Raw genomic sequence first — 19,498 nt, 5'->3', positions numbered from 1 at the left:
TTCTGTAGGTGGGGGGGGGGGGGGGTATTTACCGAGCTCTCAGCTGCCTTGGAGAGAGTTTGTCCTTTTGGCCGTGCCCCCGCCATGTTTTTGCAATCGTGTCATTTTTAGTGTCTTCTGTCACTAGCCTGCGGCGGCCCCCTACCCATTAATTGGCTATGGGGGGTGGGGGGGGCATCTCACCAACTGTTCCTCTCAACTCACTGGTGTTCGTTGTACTTATCATATTTCATGAAGTAAAAATAGAGGAGGGGACTGTGCGGGGCTCTGTTGGTGTGCCACTGGCCAAGGAGGCGCCATCTAAGCTGGAGGGTTTGCACAGTAACCCAACCCAGAACAAACCCGGAGTTAAAGTTACCAGCCGGTGGCTTGGTGAGGCTCGGGCTAAGGGACTGCAGGCCAGCGAGAGGGTGGCTCTCCAGGGGCACGGCGGGGGACGGAACGATGAACTTCCCACTGGGCCGCAAGCTGCTGCCGGGTGAGACCGGCCCCAACGAGAGCCTGGAGAAGCAGCTGATCTGCCCCATCTGCTTGGAGATGTTCACCAAGCCGGTGGTGATCCTGCCCTGCCAGCACAACCTGTGCCGGAAGTGTGCCAACGACATCTTCCAGGTGGGCACCGTCTGTCCCCTACGACCCCTCCCCAGGGGAGAGCAGGGTCAGTACTGGTCAGACTCGCTTGTTCAATATTGCTGAGAAGAGCTGGCATGGTCTGCTAGTTGGCTGCAGACTTATGTGGTCTATCGATTCCCATATAACGATTATCCCAGCTTTTCCCCAGGGGTGGGGACTGGGTTGGGGTGAGGTTTCCCACCTGAAAGACAACCGAGACGAAAATGCAGCAACAGACATGTGTGCAGCCAATTACAGGAGCCATTCCCCCAAGCGCTGAGCATCACGTAGGGCTAGAAACATGGGAATTAAACAAACAAGCGTTTGTGGTGTTGGTGTTTTGTTTCGAGAAGTGGCTGTAATCAGATCTTTGGGTGTGTTTGGTGGAAAGCCCCCCCCGAAGCAGCTGGCAGTAGTGGGCTTTATTCTGGTCATGTGACCTCGTAACCGCGTGAAATATGCTTGTATGACCAGCCGTCTCCCTGTAGGATAAAAACACAAACTGTGTTTAGATATTTTCCGCTGCACAGTGTTGTCCAAAAGACCGTATACTACTATGAAAATGTACAGCTGTAAAAACGATGGTTTTCTGATAAGACCAACGGATGCCTAACGAGGTTGTCGGATGCACTAAGCTTTTCAGTGAATGGAGATGTAAAGACGTAGGGTTGTTCTGATGATGCAGAATCTCATCACCTCTGGGCCTACTTACCGAATGAATGTTAATTATTGATGGTGTACTTTCATAAGCTGTGCACTGATGTGTGTTTTGTTGGCTCTTCAGTAGCGTTAAGACCTCATACCTTATCCAAACTGCCCCCTCTCTCCATGTGTGGAATTGCCTGCGTCTCCTCGTGTTCTGGTTTCCTCCCACAGTCCGAAACCTCATGGTTAGGTGGACTGCTGACTGAATCACTCATAGAATCACTGGATTTCTGTATGCGTCCACCTTACGATGAGCCGCCTTATGTCCTGCCTTATAACCACGATCCTGCACTGGATACCCACTTATGGAAGACGGGAGGGTTAAAGTAAGGTGCTTTCCACAACCTGCTCCCTTCTTGATAATACTGTCAGTAACCAAATACACACAAACCCCAAGTCCATACTTGTATTAATATGGCTCTTTGTATTTGTTAATACATTATCGTTCATTTTCAAATAGAATCGCCCCTTGCCTAGTCTGCACCCCATTGCGAAGACAGCACCAACCTTGCCTGTTTGGGGCCCCTTTGCCAAGTCGGTGCCCCCTCCAGGCTATTGATAAGCTGCCACAGTACTTGTCTTATCTGATCGGCGCCCCCTCCCTAAGTCGGCATCCCCACTGCGTAGTGGGCGTCCCCCTCCAAGCATTAGCTAAGGCAGAGGCCCCCCTTTCCTAGTCTCCTATTACTGAGTTGATGTGTCCATCGCTAAGACTTTTGTATTGACTGTTGATTGTCGTGACGGATATTATTGCCTCAATGGCTTTGAGTGTGTAGCTGTTTGATACCAGATTCTGCCACACCAAACAAAAATGTGCGAGCTCAACATGTGCAGATGTTAACTCTGGGAACTATTTCCAAGACGCACGAGAAAGATAATTTGAGAATAAACTCCCATCAGTGGAGGCTGGCAACAAAAGGAACTGCCTCTGTAACTATCTGAGATACAACTTCAGTAGGTCCCACAGTGGAGTGTAATTTTCAAAATAAAGAGCAAACATAAAGAATCACGTCTGGCAATAATACATGACAATGTAAAACACTTATTTTAAGTATATCGGGCCTATTAATTTCCATAAACAATTCTTTCATTCAGAGCATGAACTGGCAACCCGGTCGGTACAATGCCATTTCCCCACCAGGCATCCAGATATGCGAAAGTTCTCGGATTCACGCACCCTCCAGTTTTTAAGTCTTCCTTTTCGATCCAACTTGCCAGTCCTACATATCTAAATGTCTTATCTTATAATATTCTCAAATTGGGGTGTCAAATGTAACACATGCCGGAGCGAAAAGAAGGCGGCGTGACTTTTTAAAATGATCTTTGACAGTCCAGTATATTTTTGTTTGCGCTCGGTTTTTTCTACTCACCTTTGCCTCAGGCTAGCGGGGGAGTTTAATTCCCAGCCGTATGTGTCAATCTTTTCTATGAAGAATAGCTCTATTATTGGAAAAAAAACAGATGTGAAAACACCACTCAAATTATTGGGTGCATTTATTGCGAGCTGTCCAATATCCTTTAGGTGGCCACGCAAAAAAAAAAATGTGTGAAAATTAGTGTCAAGTCCATTGTTTTTTTTTATTTGATTTAGATGTTAGTTATATCAGAGCATTTTTTTTACTAAACCAAGAGCATAATCAGGATCCATGTCCAGACCTAGGTTCCACCTACGTGTGACGTTCCCTTTCTTTTTTAAAGTTTCCCTTCTGTGTTAGAAATTGCCGCCGGGCCGCTGGCAGCTGCTGCTCCGCTCTTGGCTGGAAACTGCCACCCTGGAAACTGGAAAGGGTGCGCGGGATTATCGCGATCTCCAGTGAGCGAGCGGGATTAAGTGCATCTCCAGTCACCACCTGGATTTACCCACTTCCCACTGGCTATGTTTTTCGGTATTACACCGGGCAGTGATTTTCAGAAAGTTCCGGCAACCCACCATCGTTGCACATGAGACATAGATCCTCTGTGATATTGTATTATGTATAAAATTTAACATTTTATTTTTCAGTTCCAATTTATTTGCGTGACGCTGTTCAGGTGAGATTCCAATGCAGGACGGAGCAGTTATTTGTTCTGTCGACAGCTGACCCTTCTGTGACTATAATGGTCTCCGGCCTATAGGGGGCTTTGTGGCTCCAGGGTGGGCTTGTTCATCTCCGTCCCTCTGTCCCGCTGTAGGCCTCCAACCCGCTGTGGCAGTCACGGGGGTCTGCCGCCGTGTCTGCAGGGGGGCGATTTCGCTGTCCGTCATGCCGACACGAGGTGATTTTGGACCGTCACGGCATCTTCGGATTACAACGCAACCTGCTGGTGGAGAACATCATCGACATCTACAAGCAGGAGTCTGCCTCGTGAGAGCCCCCCCCCCCCCTGAAGCATAAAACCCTCACACGCTTTATGAATCGTGGTTTTGACCGCATTATCTAACACGCACGAGTCACAGAGCGATTTTGGTGACAGCGGGACCTCGTGACAAGTAAATTAAATCAGGAAAAGAAACCACACTCTCTCACTATGACTCCCACCCTGAAACGATGAACTATATATAATCTGGACACTTTATCCCTTGGAGTAAACATTGAGTCATAGCTCCTTGCAGCACAGCCTGGGAAGAGTACAGGTATTAGAGTATTGCATTAAGTCACCATATGGGATAATATGGCTCTTTTTCGTGTTTGTGTGTGTATATGCTTATAAGTAGGCTATGTAATATAAGCGCACCAACATACAAAGTGCCAGGTAAAACTGTAAAATGCATTCTTCAAGTGATTATCTGCCGTGACTTTGAAACTGGAACCTGTCCTAGCATCGGACACAAGGCATGAGATCACCCTGCATGGGACGCAGACAGGCTGCTTTCCGTTATCAAGCAGGTGTACCTAATAAAGTAATCCTTGGGTGTAGCGAGAGTGCAAAAATATGCATAGAAACCATTTATTCTTAACGTACTCTGGTCTAGAAATTCTGCGGTCAAAATAATAGCTTTCCTCAGGTCATCTGAACCTGTGAGATCTTTGTCACTTTCTTTGCATGTTCTTCCGAGAGAGTGAAATCCAGCATATGAATTTTCTGTTTTAATTTGCCCATGCTATTACTGTAGCATTTAGGACTAGTTTGCACTAGGTGGCGCTCTTACATAATATTTTGTCATGGGGAGCGTTTAAAGAGACACGCTACGGTTTTAAAACATATTTCCCCCTTTTTTCATCACTTTGTCATAAAAATGGCATCAGTGTGGGTATTTCTGATACTGGACATGTAACAGCTATTTGAACAAGTTTTTATGAATCAGTTAAGTAAGCCCTATGCAACTGACCTTTTATACGCCAAGGAGTGCTTGACTCAGGGTAGTAACCTACTTTGGAAAAGGGCACTCATTGACAGCTTGGTTCACACTGATGGTGACGGCTGTATCACTCCTGAGACTAGCTTCTATTTACGGTGGTATGTATCTGTTTGGGTGTTTCACTCTAGTCACCTACAGATCAGTGTGTGCTGTAGGTACCTTAGCAGGCAAGGAGTGTCAACACCAATGGTAAATGGACTGCATTTATATAGTACTTTACATTTCATGCCTCACATTCACCTATTCATACACCGGTGGCAGAGGCTGCCATGCAAGGTGCCAATTTGGGGTTCAGTGTCTTGCTCAAAGACACTTTGATGGGGTCAGGAGGAACCAGGGCTCGAACCTACAACCCTCCGGTTGCCAAACAATAGCACTACATCCTGCGCCACCACCTTCCCCAATCAATGAAAAGGGAGACTTTAAAATGGCCTCACGAATCAGATTGTGCAAATAGACACGGTACCAGTCAAAATTTTAGACACACCAAGCAACCTATGAAGGATAGTGATTGCATGTTGCATCACATGACCTGGCCACCTGTCCTGACCGGATCTAAGTATCTGTTATATTGGGGGCAGTCTGACATCTGTAAATGATTTCCTATTTTCAGCCCATATTTAGATTATCTCTTGTAATTTCTTCTCTAAAAGGGCTGGGAGGCCGTGTTTGTGTCTGCATCATCCTTGGGGAGGGACGGGACATCCCAAGTGCTGGAGGCTTTGATTGTAGTTACAGAGCTCTGACCTGCTGTCCATCACCGAGACCCCTCCTTGTCGTCTCGCAGGCCGGTTCGACCCAAGTCTGAGCAGCAGGTCATGTGCGAGGAGCATGAGGATGAGAAGATCAACATCTACTGCCTGAGCTGCGAGACTCCCACCTGCTCCATGTGCAAGGTGTTCGGGCCCCACCGAGACTGCGAGGTGGCCCCGCTGCAGGTCGTCTATGACAGGCAGAAGGTAAGGGGGGGCACGAGCCAGCCTAATCCCAGCCCGGCCACGTCTGCCAACATTTAATGGAAGTGAGGTGTGCATTCTCAGCAGCGTGGCATTTAACCGCTGTCTCCGAGGATACGACACATCCCCTCCAAATTCATAATCGGAATTAAGCGGCAACTCTGTACCCTTCCTTTATCAGCCAATTAAGGGAATGAGCGCATTACCCAGGAATTGTGCCCCCTGTTGGTGACTATTGTATTACAGTGGTTAATTGTGCTGGAGGCTAAACTCAATAAATGGAAACTTAACCCGCAGAAATTATCTGTTGGTTGGGTTCTCTGCCTGTTGCCCTTCCTTAATCAACCCAGGAACTATAGAATTGCACCTCCTACGGGTGAGTATCACAGTGCAGTGGTTAACTACACTGGACGCTAAACTCAATAAACGTTAACATAGCCCTCAGAAGCTGTCTATCTGTTGGATATTAGCGTACCCGGTAGGGTGTTGGCTCCATGAGAATCACAGACTCACAGCTGCCCTGGGCCCCATAGCAGGGGTCAACATTCCAAATCCACAAAAGCGAGAGTGACTCAGGTCTTGAGTTGCTTTGCTGGGGCGGGTTAAATGCACTGCTGATGCTATAATGCAGTCACCCATCGTCCTCCTGCTATCCGGATATCCGAGCACATGGCTGGGCATTGTGTGGCTCTCTCCGACACGCTGGTGTGGATGGCGTTGTGCCCCAGGTCCAGCTTCTGTGGAGCTCGCCGCTGGTGCTGCCCAAACGGCCACATGAGTGGATACTGAGTAACGCCAGGCCCATCCTTCATGCTCCGGTTTGGCCACATGCCATCCGTGCTGTTATGAGTAATGGGTCACCTTTCCCGGAGCTGTAAGCTGGCTCTCTCTTCCTTTAAATACTGGAATGATATCAGCTTCGTATACATTATTGGATTCTTCCCTTCCCAGCCAATGGTTAGGCATGATGAGTTTCATCTTTCGCTGAATTCACGGTACAATTTTTCACTTTCAAAGCATTTAAACAGTCTGTATAGGAACTGTATAATGTCAATATCACTACACTCTTTGATTTGCCAAGTTCTCGCTTTGCCAAGTTCTCCACAGACATGGGCTATGAATGGGAATTTACCCATAATGCACCTGTATGCTTTTTCACTGAATTACTAGCATTTAAAGTGAACCTTTGAGGTTATTAAGCACATTTCTCAAGGTATATAGAAGCACGCTGAGGTCGGCTAGTACCCCCCCCCCCCCACAGTGTGCATGTCTCTGTGCTGCAGATGGAGCTGAGTGACAGGATTGCCATGTTGATGGCTGGGAATGACAGAATCCAGGCCGTCATCACACAGCTGGAGGGCACTGGCAGGACCATCGAGGTGAGCAGCACCGCAGTGACTCAGGAGCCCTAGCAATTAGAGAACCAGAATTGTCACCAGAAGTTTGCAGGTTCACATCCCAGGAGGAAAAAAGGAAATCGTCGTTAACTCAGAAATGCTTTAATATCCAGCCGCTAAACTGTTGGACCTGAGTAGTATAAATCAATTTGTATTAAAATGTATGTTAAAAAATGTGCAATTTTTATAGTAATAAGAATCAAATTTACTAGTCTTAACCTGCTATGAATTAAAGGGACATGGTGCTTAAAGAGATTAACTTGCAGTAACCTGAAGGTTATTGGTTCAGTCCCGAGCACGGTACATTCATAAAACATGAAGCAATTTGGTAATTAAATAATTAGATAATGGGAAAAACTTCAGTCAGGCATTAATGACTTTTTTAAGAAGTCCTGCAGTCCAGTGTTACATACAGTCTGCAGGGCTACTGAATTAGTTCAGAGTTGGGGCCAGATTATGAAAATCATGTCAATCATCGGGCCACGGAGAACACTTTTCTCAGGTAGCTTAAAAAGCACAACTTGTTCTTTTGAATTTTAGTTACCTTCGCAAGTGCAGAGGGGTTAAAATCATCAGCAATTACGTAAATAGATTTGGGTTCCAAAGTAATTCATTATTTACTATCTCATACCTGTAAAGTTTCCAAACAAGGAACACGCCAAGTGAAGAGTTTGTGCCAAAGTTAGGCTGGGTCATTCCTGAATCTCGGATAATTTCCCATTATGCAGTAAACACATAGGCTTTATTCCAACTGGAACAAATATCTTTGGATCTAATTAGTATTAAATTGCTGCATTGACATTTCTCTTTTTTACTGTGGAAAGTGATGTTTTGGCACAAGAATTGGGTGCCTAAGCCAGCCAATCACGATGTGGATAGAATTAGCCAAGAAGAGAGCCTGGAGAAACTTGTGGCAGCTAGTATCAGCTTGAGTCTGTTGTAATGTTTTGGGTGACTGTAATTGGCTGTTGTTGTGTTTTGGGTGATTGTAATTGGCTGTTAACACATTTTGGGTGGGACAAATAGGAATAATTGACATGTCTGATACAGGCCTGATAATCTGAAATAAGGGTGAATGTTGTTTTCTGGGAAATCATTGACGCTGGCCTGCTTCTTACTACCGCAGGAGAATGGCCGATGGCAGAAAGAACTACTATGCACCCGGTTCGACGCACTCTATGACGTGCTGGAGCAGCGCAAGAAGGAGCTGGTAGAGTGTGTCAGCCGTGAGCAGGACAGCAAGCTGGGCCGCGTACGCACTCTCATCCGGCGCCACGGCGACCACCTGGAGAGCACCGTCAAGTTGGTGGAGGCCGCTATCCACTCCATGGAGGAGCCGCAGATGGCTGTCTTCCTGCAGGTCTGTTCTTCACAGATAGTCCTCACCCAACCTGTCAGCATACTGTGCTCTGGTCACTCTATTGTGGCAAATCCCCCAGGGGGCGCCAAAGCGTCTGTTGGGTTTTTATCACTTTCCTGTTACTCCAATAAAAACACTAAGTACAGGTACTTTGTATCTGTAGGGGATTGGTTTCAGGCCCCCTGTGCATGCCAAAATCCACACATGCTCAATTTTCTTATTTAAAATGGAGTTGTATTTGCACATAACCTACGTCCATCCTCCCGTATTCTTTAAATTATTCTAGATTACTTATAATACCGAATACAATGTAAACATGTATTGCTTATGAAAAAATACAAAAAAAAATTCTCTCTCTCTTTCTCTCTCTCACACACACACATATTCACAAACATAATACACACACACACAGGTTTGTAAATGTATCTTTATCCAGACTCTCAATTAATTTCTATGGAGAAAACTCGAATTCCAACATGATGACCTTAACCCCTAACCCAGCCCTAACCTTAACCAAACAAACCATTAGATTTTTTGATTGATTTATTGCTTTCACAGATTTTTGCGAGGACCTGAAAAATGGCCTCCACAACGTCAAAATAATGTAATGTAACAATGTAATATAAACATAATACACACACGCACACACACACACACACACACACACACACACACACACACACACACACTGTGTTAACACTCATCAACACCTAAAATTACACATCACGTCATTCGCATGGATTCAGCGTAGTGCCCAGCAGGCAGCATATTCAAGTTTTGCTTTTTGGAACTTTCTGGAATTTTTCTCCCCCAAAGACTTTCGATCTGAGGTTGGCTGAATCTGCAGATGTGGAACCTGTGGATATGGAGAGTCAACTGTACAGACAAATACAATAACACAACAAAATGCAAACAAAAACAATAATGCGACAGAGTGCAAACAAAAACAGTCAGGATCACATCATGACATCACAAACAAAAATAATAATGCAACAGAGTGCAGACAAAAACAGTCAGGATCACATCATGACATCACAAACAAAAATAATAATGCAACAGAGTGCAGACAAAAACAGTCAGGATCCAATGTCATCACAAACAAAAATAATAATGCAACAGAGTGCAGACAGAAACAGTCAGGATCACATCATGACATCACAAACAAAAATAATAATGCAACAGAGTGCAGACAGAAACAGTCAGGATCACATCATGACATCACAAACAAAAATAATAATGCAACAGAGTGCAGACAGAAACAGTCAGGATCACATCATGACATCACAAACAAAAATAATAATGCAACAGAGTGCAGACAGAAACAGTCAGGATCACATCATGACATCACAAACAAAAATAATAAGTGCAACAAACAGTAAGGACAACAACAATACTGATATGCAGAAACATGAGGTAACACTGAAGTGACGTGTGATCGGTTAAGGTAGTTCTCAGTTGGGGGTGCGGGGGGGTTGCTGAGGAGCTGGATAACTTTCAAGAAGAAGCTTTGGTGATGGCTAGCAGTGGTGATGGCCTCTATGATGGAGGTTGGGAGGAGAGGTGACTGCTGCAGTGAGTGGGGTCTTGCCAGATCTCTACTTCACCCTGGCAGTGAGGAAGTTTTATGTAGATAGTAGCTGAGAGCCAAAGATCTTCTCAGCAGAGCAGGCCACCTGCTGCGGCCTAGTCTTGGAGAGGGAGGAGGTGGAGGGGAACCAGCCGGTAACAGAGGATGGGATGTAAGGAGTTTCCTGGGCTGGTACAGAAGAACAATCTCTGTTGAGCTTTCCTAATGATGGAGGTGATGTTAACGCCCTACCTCAAGCCATTGGTAATGGTGGTCTTCAGATATTTCATTGACTTAACCACAGACACAGTCTCTTTGGATTGCTAGGGAAGGCAGGCAGCAAAATGTCTATGAGTCAACTACCATTTCTGCTGTCTTGATAATGTTGCAAAATCTTTAATATCACTTGCTGTTTGAAAATACTTTGATAATCTGATGGTTTTACAATTACTTAGAACAGAATGTATTTGTATGTTTATTTAGATTTCAACCTTTATAGACCTAAATCAGTGTACAGACAACTGAAATAGAGGCACTTAGGTCAACATGGTCTGAATAATAATTTGAACAACAATTCAATCAAGGCTAATTGAGAGCACAGCTGGAGCAACAGCAGCAGGTGGAATGGCCAGACCAGGATTAAAAAATGGCAAAGTTATTTAGCATCATGCTATTAAACCCTAGGATGGAAAGTGCTGTTTGACCCTTTAGTGGTCCAAGTGGGTGTAGTAAGGTCAGTACTGCCACGTATCTGAAGAGAGTGATAACGGGAAAGTCAGTCCCGGCCACAAAACAACAACAGATCGCAGGGTGGAGTTATCACCAGCCACCCATTCAGGCCGCCCTTCCTGCCTGGGCCAGTTCCCTCCACACCGGCCATTCCTGGGTGAGTTACCACACCTTCTGTAGTACGAAAGCAGCGCTAATTTGAACCAGAAACCCTCCCTGGGCTGGGAGCCAGTTCCATATGAAGCTTCTCCCTGCCACATAGGAGGTAGTCACACCCTTTCATTTGGTCTACCCTCCCCCTCCCCCCCCCAAACACACAGAATACTTCATCAGGATGCTTTCTGTCAATGGGGGGTGATTTTGGGGGTCAAAGTGTAACAGACACACAGGCAACTGCTGAAAAAAAAACGCAACCTGATTCACTAACTGCTTTCTGCTTTCCTTTGTCCAACAGAACACCAAGGAGGTTTTCAAGAAGTAAGATATTTTCCTTCTGTTACCCTGTATTTATCACAAACACGGCCCTGCAAGCATTTCTTTAGTAGCATCTGCACGAAAGACTGTTCACTTTACTCTGCTTTCTTTTCTAATGCCAAACTTCCAGTTATTTTGGCACCTTGGTCTTACTCCTGGATTCGTTCAGTAAAGATGTGAAATGCATGTGAAAGACAATGAGTTTCAAAGAACCTAACACTGGAATTTACTCCAGAATGGAGCATTCCTCGTGTCTCTGAGTGAGTGTTCAGTAGTGAGCCATGTGGACAGCGCCCCCCTGTGGTGACCTGTCATTATGAAGCCCATCATGTGCGATCCTCCCGACTTGGACGGAGATCTGACCGCAGTTCTGTGCCCTGGGTAGGATCACGGATGCTGCCTCGGCCTCTGACATGGAGCAGACCGAACCCGGCTATGAGAGCATGGCGCATTTTGTCATTGACGCCGACCCCATTGTCAATGTTCTGCGGGCCATTAACTTCCAAACAGGTAGGTGGCTCGGCTGCCATCCTGGTCCCGCCCCGATCTTGACTTGGAAGTGAACTCATCATCCTTCAAAACACTGACTGTCTCTTTTAGCCCCTGTGGATGAAGAAGGGGAGGAAAGCTTGGAAGATCAGACTGACCGAGAGAAGGAGCTTAGGAGTCAGTAGGGCCTGATTCCGATCAATGGGTCGGTATATTCCCATAATCCCTTTCACTTTACCTTTTCTAGTGCTTTCTACAGCCTGCTGTATTCAGCATCCCCTGTTGCTATTCCCTGTAGCTTCCTGTGATGTGATGCATGCCTTACACCTTGCTCTCTGCATTAGCATTGTCTTCCGGAGAGTCTCCCTTTGGCGTGATTGAGCTGTTTTCCTGGCCTTGCAGCGCCAGCCCCTCCAGGCCTCTGTAATGAGCTCCTCAGTCCTGAAGCTAATGGCTACCGCGGGGAGCTCTGGTGGAGACGGCTGTATCCGCTGCCGCACACTGACGCTGGCAGCGCCTCCGATCCGTCAGCCGCTTACCGGTGCTTAGGGAAGTCTGTCTGTTGGTTTTTTTTCTCTTCTTCTTACGGACGTGCATCTCTCTGAAGCTCGATACACCAGCGGAATTCAGCGGGAGCTCAGGATCCCCGATGGGAGCAAATATGATGATTAAGCTGCAGAAATTTCATTCTGACATTTTTGTTTTTCTGAGCGTGTCCCCCATCTCTCTCTCCCCCCCCCCCACTCTCAGTCCAGGTGGAAGTGGAAACTTCCAGTAAATGGACTCATCCGGAGAGCTGGTGATTTCTACTCGCATGTCCTCCATTCGGCCTGGCTGTTGAAGGCCCTGTCCATCTCGCAGTGCCCTCTGCTGCACTTAACCTTCTCCGATTTCTTCATCCCGCCGTGGATCCTTCTTCACGGTGTTTCTCCATACCTCATGGCTTGCTGTTCATGTGGACCCCTCCCCCATATCCCGCTGAGACCCAAAGATGCCGTCTCACATCCCTTATTTAGTCAAACTGTACTGCTCTCCTCTGCAGCCTTTGCCCTTATCTGGATATTAATTTTGAAACAGCTACATTTTTGCAAATGGTACTTGTCAGAGCCGGGATGATGGTTACAGAAGGCCTACAACTTGCGTCATAGATACCATTTGTTAAAAAAAAATAAAAATCCAGGATTTGGTTCTAGATCAACTTGGATCTAGCAATTTCCTTCAGTCAGTAGCATTACATTAGTAAAGAGAAAAAAATGTGAAGTGAACTGAGGAAGGGGAAGTTGTGTCGTCTTATTTACTGTATGGAATCCACTTAAACTGAAAGGCTCATATAATAATACCCCATATTTTAAAAAAAACAGAGATGCAATTGTCATCTTTCCAGTATTCACTTTTAGAGTCAGAAAATGAAGGCAATTTTCATTCCAGGATGGAGACCCGTGTGTTTGAGTGCGAGAGAGGTCCTGAGCTCAGTCTCCTTTCCAAAAGTGAGGCGGCCAACTGCAAACTGACATTCCAGGATGATATATGTCGAACTGGCAGAGCCCCGTGTGCCTGTTTTGCCACCACTTGCTCGCCGCTGCCGCATTGCATCCTGGGAACTCATCTGTCACCACTTCCGAAGAAGCGGGATACGACAGATGATGGGGGGAGGGGTCTACAGGGCAGTGCCTCGAACTTCTCATTAGCGTATTACAGCTCCTCAAACCAAGCGATGTAGCCGTTGGGATATATCATCTCCTGAGTCACCGCGGTCGCTGACCTTGTCACTCCGGCCGAGATACGCTGACTGATGGGCAGCAGGAGGGAGCTCAGTAACGAAATACGGCTCCTTCGTTATTGATAGGAGGCCTCTATCAGAATGCCGAAAGCGGCGCGGGCCGACGAGAGCGTCGCCCAACTGCAGATGGAGATGGATCACCACTGGGTGTGAGCATGACGGTTTGACGCGCGGCGCTCTCGAATACGGACTGCCCATCGATAACTTCTGTTTCAAACGGAATCGGGGGTAGGGTTGGTGTGACGGCTGTATGCGTAACATCTCCGCTATGAGCCGGTGTGGCGGTCCGGGGAACGGCGGTCTCATTTCGCACGCGCCGATGAAGTCACACTTCGCCGTTACTTTGCGTTTAGTCACAATCACTGGGAACCCTTTCACTGCTGCCTTTTGCAGCAGTTATTGCTGTGTGTGAAAAGGGGGCGATTTACGTAACCAGCTCAAGAACAAACCATTCTTTTCCCTCTTTGCAAGTGGAGAGTCAAGGCCCCTATTTGTCGGCAAGCACAAACCTGGTCGTCACTATTTTCGTTTAACTTTATAAATAGATTCGGCCCAGTGGGACCTGGAGTTGGGTTCCTTTCTTATTTCTGGGCTTAATTCATGTTCATTGTTCTCCTGCAGGTTTTTTGTTTTCCAGGGAAGCTTCAAAGGGGAATTTAAAGAAGGTTTGGCCTGATCCCCTACGCACATTGAAGAACTGAGTGTGCTTTCTCTCTACCCATCGGTATTGTAACACCAGTTATATTCCATACACAGAAGAGGACAAAAATGTGTCGAGGAACTACACTGATTATTTGGAGCCCCCTCATCAGGTCCATCTTGCCCACTCACTCAAGACTGATTGTCTTTCTTCTGGAAGAACGATCTTAACTATGGAGGTGTAGTGAGAAATGTACGATCACATGTAGATCAGAATGGAAAACAGAAAATGATTCTTTTTGTTCTGGCTTCCTGTTTAGTTCATCTTGATATTACTTTCATGTAACTTTGCATGTCAGTATCTTGGAGAAAGAGATTCCCTTTCTAAAGGGACAGTGAAGGTAGATCTAAGGTCATCTCACAGACCATTGATAAGGCCATGTAGGATTCATGTAGGTCATTAGTTATTAGGGTGTGTGTCCCTCCTTAACCTGCAGGCGTAGAGGTACTTATTTGAAAAACCCGCTTTCATTTTTCTTGAAAGGCTGCATAGAATTTAGGACAAAGGCCTTCCGGAATGTCAGACCACTGAACAGAGGGGTCAGTCAGATGTACTTCCAGTGAAAAACACTCATCATTATCCTCAAATGACTGTTACGCTAACAAGGGATGACTTTATCTGAGGTTGGTATTTCTCATTTTACAGTCACAGGATAAAGACTTTTATATAATCTAGAAACATTTACTCAGTGCTTGCCTACTTTGCAAGGTTGGACTTGAAATATGAATAGATTTGTAGATTTTAAAAAATAGCTGATTATTTTCCTAATATCTTCTTTGTACAGAACACTAATACCTAATGAATGTTGTTATGACTGCGCATTGTAATGAACTACTTACTCATTAATAGGACTCCATCAATAAGAGGTGTTAGTGGGGTGTACAGGCCACTGTGTGGACGTCTACAAGCACTGTTGTATAATCTTTTACATCATATAAGCCAATATGTCAGAGTTCAACATGCTGTTGGTTTTTTTGAACACCCCCAGAAAGAAAACAAGCAGATGACATGAATATATCCTATATTTAGCAAGCATAATTCGTTCCTTTATTACAGTGCCCCAACTTAAAAGATTTTGACAGAATCAGCAGACATGTTAAGATTTTTTTTATTACAAAATACAGCTGGAAAAATCTTTCAATACTGCTACACCAACTGCTCATGTCACTATTTGAACCATGATTAAATATTACCGAAGATGAAATGTATAGTATGTCGTATTTGTCTAAATTTGTGATGTAGGATTTTGAGCTGCATGCTGCCTCGAACCTCCTGCTAACCCTAATATTGTATATTCATGTTACTGAAGGGGGTTTTTTGGTGGCTGAATCATATTGAACCGCTGCCTCTAAAACCAGTTGACTATGTAAACGTTTTACTCTCAGTGTCACCTGTTCAGTGTTATTTATAACATGGAATTATTCAAGTATTCATCACTGATGCAAGGTCAGCGGTTATAGCGTATAATCTCAGATATACCGGATGAAATGGCACGTTGCTGAAATTGCATGAAACGTCCCAGTTGACGCAATGCCTAACTAAAAAAAAAAAAAAAAAGTTTGTACTTTCATAAACGTTGCAGAATCACATACTTTGAGGAATTGAATAGCCTACTCGAATTATTTCCAGATTTTTGCATTTATTATAAACATTCCAGCAGCGCAAAAAATTGAAAAAATCCGACCAGATATTTACCGATATAACCAAAAATAAACTTTATAAGTTAAAAGTGTCACGACACTCCTGCTTCAAGGACAGAGCCTAAGAACATCATATTCTACTGAAAGAGTGACGCTCATTCAATGCTCCTCGTTTGCACAATAACTGTGTTGGAAACACATATTTTATAAGGTCACTAAGCAATTAAGGACCTGTACATTTTTATATATACAACAAAAAAGTGATATTTTTTTACATTGGTCAAAGGCATGAAAAAGTTGTCCCCTTTACAGTATCCCACAAACGGATCAGGCTAATGTGTGAGGGGAATTACTGTTTAAATTTTCATGTTAAAGTCACTGCTCGTCTATTACTACAGTGAACACCCACACAATAATCCGAACAATATAGGACGAAATGAATACCAGAGAAACAAAGACTGAAGATTTTGAATATGTTTCTATATAGCGCATGTGTTTTCATACCAATCTCACCGCAACAGACAGTACAGGGCCTCGCCTTGACCATAACGTGTTTAGTTTTACGGTTTTACGTACAGAAATATACATTGTGACTTCGAATGGCACGATGAACAGCAGTTTGAGTAAAAGAAAAGCAAAACTAACTGTGGAGGTGCCGGGGCATTCGTTTCGCTTTGAGAATGGTTTTAAATTACAATGCAGTGAAATATTATTTGCCGACTTCATCTAAATACTTGCGGTTTAGTTCCGCTTGTTCTTTCTGACTTTCAATCCTCGCCATTTCGATCATGTTTCGGAGCAGGTGGAAAGTGAGATCAATCGAGATGGGCGGGTCGTCATTCCTCTTGGACAAGTCCACGGGCTCCTCCATGCTGTCGCCGTCTTCCAGTGTGCGCCCTCCATCCACAAGCGACAAGTCGCGGGCCAGGTGACCGAAGCCCTTGCTGGATGGTGCCGTCATAACCTGGAGGCTTTCTATAGGAAATCGTGAAAGACCCTTCGGGTTCCTTTGCAGATACCTAAGTATTTTTGCACCTATGAGGTAGGAGATGGCATTATCGCCGGCCTTTAACAAAACCTGGTCCAGTTGCGTCTTGTAACCGTGACCGTCAAAGATGCTCAAGTCCCTTGGTCGACCAGCACTGATGCGGATGTTGGTGGTCAAGAATACCGTGGCCACCAGCAGGACCAGGGGAATAGGTTTCATGGTGGATTGACAGGTGCCCTGTTAGCAAAAAATACATTAATAAATAAAACTATTGAGAAAAAAATAAGAATCGTTTTCTAATTGACGGTCTTGGTACCCGGCGTGAACAAATGAACAAAGCAGGAGGTATATACGAATATTATCTATACAGGCGTCCAAGGTACGATATTTTGTGTATTTTGAACATATATGACACGTAGCACAGTATGTGTGTGTGTGTGTGTGTGTGTGTGTGTCAGAAACGTAAGGCATTTTTATTGGAGATATTCTGTAATCAAATTGGGTAAGCAAAATGGAGCGACACTTCTGAAATAACGTAAATGAAAGGTTTATTAGGCTTCGAAAAGGTAAAACAAATGTAATTAAAATATTTAAAAAGCGAACATATTTAATGAGCATGCATGCAAGTGAGGTTGTTATATCATATACTATAGTCACATGTTGCCTTGTTCAGTTCTGGAACTAAGCTAAATATTGTAAAGTTTTCAATACAGTCCTTTATAAAAGTCAACTATATTTTCAATATTAGTAGTTAGATAAAGGCTTTTCTTTTAGTTTTAGCAGCTTTCAGATGGTGGGTGTTAAGCAACAGAACAGAAGGACGGAAGAAAATCGCGGACTTACTTTAATCTTGCAAAGCGCTGTAAGTTTCTCGCAGGTGGGAAAAGTGCGACTCGAAGGCTGAGTCCGCAAAGCGCAGCTTGACGGGATGCGGCTGGTGCGCCACTTGCTCCATGTTTATATACATCGGCGGCAGCTCCACTGACGTCAATGCAAGTTCATAAACTGCCTGTAAATCAGCTGCGTTTGAACTAAACGCCAATGTTTTGAACGACTCGGCGGCTGCTATTATAAAATCTAGCATAGAGAGAATTAAAGAACTGCTTTCTTTTTATTTCGTAATATTTTGAACGCTGAAATACCATATTGTCTTTCCGCGGCGTGTCTTTAAGGCTGGGCAATACAATATCTGATAAAATATCAATGAAATTTTTTGTATAACAGATTTGCAGAAGCAAGTTACCACAAAACACTTTTTATAGTGATTTTCCAGAGGCAATAAAAAGCAGTTCACCGAAAAGCCAATATAAACGGAAAATGATTCCCTGACCCCTCTTGCAAGGAGGGCGATGGAGTAATAGGCAACTGCCGAAAAATAATTTATCTATAAACGTGTAAATCGCAGAGCACATTTGTCAGCTACAAATGGCAGTCTGTTAAACACAGCGGAGAGTTACTGAGTTTCGGGGAAAAGGTGATCCGGGTGCCAGAGGCAGTACATTGGGAAGAAGGTTGTGTGCAGAAAACAGAAACAGACCAAGATGTTAAACTAGGTTAGTTTGTCTGCAGAAATACGGCAACTGATGTGTAGATGTTATCGTAGTGGTTTAGCATTTTTGATTAGAAGTTACAGAAATTAGGACTGAGCACAGAGTAACCTAGTGGAATAAGTTATATTACCGTGATTTTAAAAAAGTTTTAAGGCAACAATAAGACAGTGAACACCAAACGATGACAGGTGTCCTTGTCATCTCACTCAACCATCTCGATAAATTCGGATCACTTCCGGTATAAACATAGTTAAAACCGCTTTCCAATAAAACTTAGATTTAAACGTGTATTTACATACATAACAACCAACGTGGGACATATGCTTCCGCAACACGGGCTACAGAAACATTTATACCGCTTTATTAAAACAACCCGTTAAGGTATTTTTCTGGAAAGTGTTTATCATTTTAGAAGTATTTTATGTTGAATGAACTACTTTATGTTGAATGATTTTGAATAAATGTAAAAGGGAACAACTGGCTGCACAATGGTATGCTGGATCTGTCCTTGGTCCTGAATCCGCAGTTTCGGTATTTATCAAAGGATGAATTCATCGGATCGTCCCATGCGGTGGCGCCATCTACATAAATCAGGTATAAAATAAATAAAGTTTTCACCAACAGTAGTAGGTCCATTATGCAATATAGCATTTTCATCCTAAACCACCAAATGTATTCAGCTGAATCAATGTGAATTTTTGCATTGGTACCGATGTTCCCCCAGTAGCTTCCGGAAGATTTTCTTTTACTTCTCAGTCGATATACCTCTGTATCCAGTTAGCATCATAAAAGCATTAATCATGCTCAGATTAAAATATAACTCAATGCCCATGTAAATGCTGGATCCACCATAAATGTAGATATATTAGCAAACAATCATCTAAACATAACTCTAACACATTAAGTTTAATTAATCAGGCCTTTAAGGTTGTACTATATAGAGATTCTGAAAGCAGAGTAATTGAATTACTTAAAATAAGATCATTAAACAAGCATACAGTTCGAGCCAAATCCTGAATAGCGCATGACGTCATCCGTCACCACAGGCGCTTCCAGGGTAGGTTTTTTAATGTATAAAGAAACGGGGGAATTAATTCAAAACGGGGAGATTTATACAGTTCAGTATCATTTGAAAATGTTATAGAGGACCACTTATTCGCACATTCCAAAGCATTTTACACACACACACACACACATACACACACACACAG

At 44.2% G+C, this 19,498-nt stretch overlaps 2 protein-coding genes across 3 annotated transcripts; one reads left to right on the top strand and one right to left on the bottom strand.

Moving 5' to 3' along the window:
• Positions 1–231: 231 nt before the first annotated feature.
• On the top strand, positions 232–16,683 carry trim54 (tripartite motif containing 54). 2 transcript variants are annotated; one of them, XM_048985146.1, is made up of 9 exons: positions 232–612; positions 3,490–3,662; positions 5,445–5,616; positions 6,897–6,992; positions 8,137–8,370; positions 11,121–11,143; positions 11,526–11,650; positions 11,741–11,834; positions 16,552–16,683. In XM_048985146.1, exons 1-8 carry the CDS (start codon positions 445–447, stop codon positions 11,812–11,814), a joined length of 1,065 nt encoding a protein of 354 aa, XP_048841103.1. In that variant the 5' UTR covers positions 232–444; the 3' UTR covers positions 11,815–11,834; positions 16,552–16,683. The 2 variants fall into 2 exon arrangements, with proteins under 2 accessions (XP_048841103.1, XP_048841102.1); XM_048985145.1 differs by lacking the exon at positions 16,552–16,683 and adding an exon at positions 14,031–15,313.
• uts1 (urotensin 1) lies at positions 15,384–19,423 on the bottom strand. Its single transcript, XM_048985160.1, has 2 exons — positions 17,581–19,423; positions 15,384–16,974 (listed from the first exon to the last, which is right to left on the bottom strand). Exon 2 carries the CDS (start codon positions 16,954–16,956, stop codon positions 16,459–16,461), a length of 498 nt encoding a protein of 165 aa, XP_048841117.1. The 5' UTR covers positions 16,957–16,974; positions 17,581–19,423; the 3' UTR covers positions 15,384–16,458.
• Between the last annotated feature and the right edge of the window lie 75 nt (positions 19,424–19,498).

Source organism: Brienomyrus brachyistius, chromosome 19, assembly GCF_023856365.1.
Source record: "Brienomyrus brachyistius isolate T26 chromosome 19, BBRACH_0.4, whole genome shotgun sequence".
In the NCBI taxonomy this organism is placed as follows: Eukaryota; Metazoa; Chordata; class Actinopteri; order Osteoglossiformes; family Mormyridae; genus Brienomyrus; species Brienomyrus brachyistius.
Note: the sequence above shows the minus strand (reverse complement) of the source record. Positions and strands in the feature narration are given on the sequence as shown.

What these genes read in the sequence shown, in the direction of transcription:
- uts1 (XM_048985160.1), bottom strand. Translation starts at nt 16,956, where the DNA reads ATGAAACCTATTCCCCTGGTCCTGCTGGTGGCCACGGTATTCTTGACC.
- trim54 (XM_048985146.1), top strand. Translation starts at nt 445, where the DNA reads ATGAACTTCCCACTGGGCCGCAAGCTGCTGCCGGGTGAGACCGGCCCC. An exon ending in TACAAGCAGGAGTCTGCCTC is followed by an intron (nt 3,663 to 5,444) that starts GTGAGAGCCCCC and finishes GTCGTCTCGCAG; the next exon opens with GCCGGTTCGACCCAAGTCTG. An exon ending in GCACTGGCAGGACCATCGAG is followed by an intron (nt 6,993 to 8,136) that starts GTGAGCAGCACC and finishes TTACTACCGCAG; the next exon opens with GAGAATGGCCGATGGCAGAA.